The sequence below is a fragment of the Emiliania huxleyi genome (genome assembly GCF_000372725.1).
Source record: "Emiliania huxleyi CCMP1516 unplaced genomic scaffold EMIHUscaffold_34, whole genome shotgun sequence".
In the NCBI taxonomy this organism is placed as follows: Eukaryota; Haptophyta; order Isochrysidales; family Noelaerhabdaceae; genus Emiliania; species Emiliania huxleyi.
In genome coordinates, this window is record NW_005199443.1 from 663,682 (window position 1) to 668,961 (window position 5,280).

The window sequence follows — 5,280 nt, forward strand, 5'->3', positions numbered from 1 at the left end:
GGCTTCGGCGACCTCGCTTTTGCCGACCTCCTCGTTGGCCTCGGGGAGCACGCAAGCGCCGGTCCAAGCGGCGCCGGGCCTAGCGGCGCCGGACCAAGCGGCGCCGCACCAAGCGACGAGTTTGCCGCCCCGTCGGACCGCCGCGGCGGCGAGCCGACGGAGGACGAGGAGCAGCGCGCGCTGCGCGCGTATGAGGTGCGTGTTCTCCCGCCGCCTTCTCCCCCTTGCCTTCTCCCCCCTTGCCTCCTCTCCTTTGCCTTCTCCCCTTCCCTTCTCCCCCTTCCTTTCTCATCCTTCCCTTCTCTTCCTTCTCCCCTGCGGACTCCCCTGCGGGCAACCTTCTCGCAGCCCTCTCGCAGCCCTCTTGGATCCCTCCTTTTAGGCGTACTTCGACCTGCCCGACCGCTCCGCGACGATCGACCAGGTGCGGGCAACTTCGGCCGGCGTCGCCGGCTTTGCGCGCTTCGGGCTCGGCCGCGTCTAGGCGGTCGGGTCGCGGCGGGGGAGGGGAGGAACAAGGGGGGGGGGAGGGGCAAGGGGCCGCCAGCGCAAGGTAGCCACAGCGGCAAGGTAGCCACAGCGCAAGGTAGCCACATCGGTGGAGGCGCCCGATGGCGCGGCGTGGCGTGGCTGGTCTCATGGGTCTAGCAAACCATAGACAACACCAAGAGAACGCATCAGTAAATAAAACCCGACGGCTATGGATGGGGTAAAAGGCGGCGGTAAAACCCATCCACAGCACACGGGTTCTCGAGCACGGGTTTCGGTGGGTTGGATGGGAGGTAGAATGTCTACCTACCGCACCTTACCTTACCTTACCTTACAGGGGAGGGACCTGGGAGGGACGCGGCCAGCGGGGGGCGCCGGAACTGGTAGGTGGTAGCTCGGGGGTTGTTCGCGGAAAGCCGGCGCTTTCGGTTTCGCGCGCGTTCGAAGGGCCTTCCCTCGGAGTTTGTGCAAATTTGGGTGGGTACCAAGTCTACTCGAGTCTCGAGGTGGGACGCGCGTGTGCCAACAGACATGGTAACCACACACACACACATCGGCTGCGATGGGTCGCTACATACTTCTATACTCGTACATATGACACAATGTCAGGTATCACGTATCAAACCGCTCGCAAATCAACCTGCCCTCTTCTAGTGAGATCGCCAGCACTTCCCCGCCTTCCCTCAGCTGCCATGCCTCCTGTCCATCGGCACTCCACTTCACGCCCTCAACAGGCTGCCCCTCCCTGAAAACAGCCCTGTACACGTCGCCATTGGCATGCCGTCGGGTGCCGAGTCCCTCCTCCTTCCCAGCCTTCCACTGCCCCTCGTACATTCCGCCGTCAGGATAACGCTCCGTGCCGTAGCCCTCCGGTAAGCCAGCCTTCCAAGCCCCTTCGTACACGCCACCATCGGCCCATCGCATTTTGCCGCTGCCCTCTGGTTGCCCTGTGGGGTCGCGATCACCCTCGTAGTTTCGCTCAAGGCTCTCGCAATTGATGATGATGTTGCCAATCGCGTCGATGTAGTTGTTGTATAGCCGCACCACCTCGGGTTTGTCGCCCTTGCCGGTGAAGAAGGCGGCCTCAATGCAAGCGCGCACGCGTTCAATCCGCTCCTTCATGTCCTTCGAGCCCGCCGCATCGCTGGCCTCTACGGGCCTCTCGCCGTCAATCTCAACCATCTTGGGCGGCAACGAAGCGAGCGCCGCACGGAGCAGCGGAAGGTGATCCGACCACGACGCAAGAATCGAGCTCACGCCAGATTCGAACGTCGTCCACCCGCGTTCCTCGTACGGCCGCTGGTTGCAGAAGCTGAAGATCGCCACTGCGCCCGGCAGCCCTGTCGATGCCGCCTCCGCTGCCGCGCGCTCGGCGAACGCGTGGGAGGCGAAGCGCACCCGCCAACGCCCCTCCTCACCCTCGCTGACGCACGCCGCACCCTCGCTCCAATTCCGCTCCCGCCCACGCACCTCGAAGCGCACGCTCGACGTAGAGCCACCGCTCTGCTCGCCGTCGGCCCACCGTCGGATCTCGGCCTGGGCGGCAAATCCCACCCCGCCGTCAAGCACGCCGCCCCTCTCCACGAGCACCACCACTTCACCGTCCAACTCCTCTGGGCGCGGCGGCACAACGCGGTGGCGCATCACCGTTGTGCCGAAGGCTGATGCGTAAACGTCGCCCATCACGTTCAGCGCCCGGTCAAACCGCGCATCCTCCTCCTCCGACCGCGGCCGCTGGGGAAGCGACGCGTAATCCCAGAAGCAAGCGATTACATGTGAGCCGAGCGGGCTGCGCAGGTAGCGGCGCACGCTCGCGAGGTAGCCGCCGCTCACGTCGGGGTCGTCAGACGAGGCCCAGCCGTAGGTCAGCGTGCCGATACAGCGGTTGTGTTTGCGGAGAGCGTTAACAGCTTCCACCGGCGAGAGAAAGATAGAATCGCCGCGCTCGCGCTCGAGATCCTCAAGATCCTGTCGTCGCAGAAGGCGCGGCAGCAACGACTCGTTGCACAAGGCTTCGCGGCGGAGAAGTTTGATGTCACCCGAGAAGAGGGTTACCTCGAAGCGGGAGTCGAGCTCAACGAGGGAGGGGGTAGCGGGATGGTTGGGCAATCCACGGTAGTTGAGCGGTTTGAGCGGGACACGGCCGTCGTCGCGCTCGCCACGGATGCGGCGGGCCAGCTGGATGTCCTTGGGCATGATGGTGACGCGCTTGGCGTGGATGGCGCACAAGTTGGCGTCCTCGAAGAGGCCGACGAGGTAGGCCTCGGACGCCTCCTGGAGCGCGACGACGGCCGACGACTGGAAGCGCAGGCCGGTCTTGATGTCCTGCGCGATCTCGCGCACCAGGCGCTGGAAGGGCAGCTTGCGGATCAGGAGCTCCGTCGACTTCTGGTAGCGGCGGATCTCGCGGAGCGCGACGGTGCCCGGGCGGTAGCGGTGCGGCTTCTTGACGCCGCCGGTGGCGGGGGCCGACTTGCGCGCCGCCTTGCGCACCACCTCTCGGTCCGCCCTTAGCTCCTGAGAGGCGTACTCCAGCGCCCTGCCGTTCTGCTGCACGGCGGCCAACACGACATCGCGGTCCGCCCTCAGCTCCTCCGAGGCCTGCTGCAGCGCCCCGCCCCACTGCTTCACAGCGGCTAGCACCACCTCTCGGTCCGCCCTTAGCTCCTGAGAGGCGTACTCCAGCGCCCTGCCGTTCTGCTGCACGGCGGCTAGCACGACATCGCGGTCCGCCTGTAGCTCCTCCGAGGCCTGCTGCAGCGCCCCGCCCCACTGCTTCACAGCGGCTAGCACCACCTCTCGGTCCGACTTTAGCTCCTGAGAGGCGTACTGCAGCGCCCAACCGTTCTGCTGCACGGCGGCCAGCACCACCTCGCGATCCGCCTTTAGCTCCTGCGAGGCGTGCCACAGCGCCCCACCCGTCTGCTTCACGGCGGCCAGCACGACATCGCGGTCCGCCCTCAGCTCCTCCGAGGCGAGCCGTAATACCCCGCCGCTCTGCTGCACGGCGGCCAGCACAACCTCGCGGTCCGCCCTCAGCTCCTGCGAGGCGTGCTGCAGTGTCCAGCCGTACCGCTGCACGGCGGCCAGCATGAACTCGCGGTCCGACTGAAGCTGCGAGGCGTGCTCCAGCGCCTTGCCGCACTGCCGCACAGCGGCCAGCACGACCTCGCGGTCTGCCCTCAGCTCCTCCGAAGCGTAGTGCAGCGCCCTGCCGTCCTGCTGCAAGGCGGCCAGCACCACCTCGCGGTCCGCCCTCAGCTCCTCCGAGGCGTACTCCAGCGCATCGCCGTTCCGCCGCACGGCGGCCAGCACCACCTCGCGGTCCGCCTTCAGCTCCTGCGAGGCGTAGTGCAGCGCATGGCTGTTCCGCCGCACGACGGCCAGCACGAACTCGCGATCCGAAGGATCAGCTGTCAGCCTGGCACCGATGCGCCTCAGCATGTCACCGATGCGCCGCACGATCTCCGCCGCACTGCCCTGCTTGTCGACGCAGACCAGCTCGCACAGCGCCTCGAGCTGCGGCAAGCCCAGCCCGCCGCTCTCGCGCAGCCGCCCCGCCAGCGCCTGTGAGTTGCCGGACGCCGACAGCCCCACCTCCTCGCAGAGCGCCTTGAGCCGGCCAAGCGGCAGCTGCTCCAGCCAAGAGAGGTCGACCTCCGCCGCTGCGGGCGGGGGGACCGGGTCCTCATCGATGTATTCGATCTCGAAACCCGGCGCCGCTGGTGACTGCTCCTCCTCCTCCTTGCCGCCCACCTTTGCCTTCTTTGCAGCGGAAGCTGACGGCGACGGCTCATCCGCCTTCTTTTTGTGAGGCGTGGAAGCGGAAGCGCCGGTGTCAAACGACGACGAGCCGACGGGCGCGCCTGGCTTCTCCGCCGCCGTAGGGAGGCTGACTGGGGGTGCAGGAAGGGGACAGGAGAGGTCAGAAGCGTGCAGATGCGTCGCGGCACAGTGAGGGCATGGCGGGGGGTGAAGCGAAGCGTGGCACAAGGGTGGCGCCATGATTGTCGTGAGGTGGGGGTGGGGGGGATGCGCGCACCTGGACCCTTGCCACCCGGCTCGGCCGCTGGCGGCGCCTCGGCTCGAGGCGCCTCGCCGTCTTGCGTGGAGATCGCAAGGGCTTGCGCGAGCTGCCTCTCCTCCTCCGCGTCGTCCTGCTGCGCCATCACCTCATCAATCAGCTCGCCGATCAACGCCTTCTCCGGCTTGAGCTCGCCCGGCTCCTTGCCCAGCGCCGCCTCCAGCTTCTCCCGCACCTACGGAGAGGCGCTCCGCCGCTCGGCGCAGGGAGACCAGCCGGGCTCGCCGACACAGCCAGCTGCGCCGTTTTGGCGGAGAAGTTGTCGATGCCAACCTCCTCGATGATCTGCTCCACTTGCTTCTTCATCTCGCCGCGATGTCGGCCGCGGGCTTGCAGCTCGCGGACCGCCGCCGCCAGCGCTTGCCGCAACGCGTCGGTGCTGGCCACGTTCCGGAGCTCGGCTCGCAGCTGGGGGGCGTGCGAGGCGGCCGGGTGAGAGGTGGAGCGGATTGGAAGGGCGGGGGGCGGAGCCGGGGGCGTGTGTGTGCCGGGAGGGAGGGGGGGCGGGGGGGGCAGGAGGGGCGGGGGGGTGGCAGGCCTGCTGTTGGTCCAGCTCCCCGCTCATGTACCGCCGCTGCAACTCGTCGAGCTGCGCGTGCTCCTCGGGCTGCACGAACCGCTTGACGATCTTCAAGAAGTCGGCCACAGGGAGGCGCAGGGCTGCATCGGAGGGGGGGCGAGGGGGGGTCAGCGACGGTGTGCAGGGA

At 67.4% G+C, this 5,280-nt stretch overlaps 3 protein-coding genes across 3 annotated transcripts in view; 1 reads left to right on the plus strand and 2 right to left on the minus strand.

The window, feature by feature from the left end:
* EMIHUDRAFT_463832 (hypothetical protein) overlaps positions 1–676 on the plus strand; it is a 3,179-nt gene extending 2,503 nt beyond the window's left edge. Inside the window, exon 7 of the mRNA XM_005773397.1 lies at positions 383–676. Within this exon, the coding sequence (XP_005773454.1) occupies positions 383–484 (102 nt within the window). The 3' untranslated portion in view covers positions 485–676. The remainder of the gene's footprint in view (positions 1–382) is intronic.
* Positions 677–1,053: 377 nt separating this feature from the next.
* EMIHUDRAFT_354984 (hypothetical protein) lies at positions 1,054–1,683 on the minus strand. The gene has a single exon (XM_005773398.1). It carries the CDS (start codon positions 1,669–1,671, stop codon positions 1,102–1,104), a length of 570 nt encoding a protein of 189 aa, XP_005773455.1. The 5' UTR covers positions 1,672–1,683; the 3' UTR covers positions 1,054–1,101.
* Positions 1,684–2,640: 957 nt separating this feature from the next.
* On the minus strand, positions 2,641–2,991 carry EMIHUDRAFT_65361 (hypothetical protein; the record flags this gene model as incomplete). The annotated part of the gene is made up of 1 exon (XM_005773399.1): positions 2,641–2,991. A coding segment is annotated over one exon (351 nt), but the record flags the coding sequence as incomplete, so codon positions are not given.
* Positions 2,992–5,280: the final 2,289 nt, after the last annotated feature.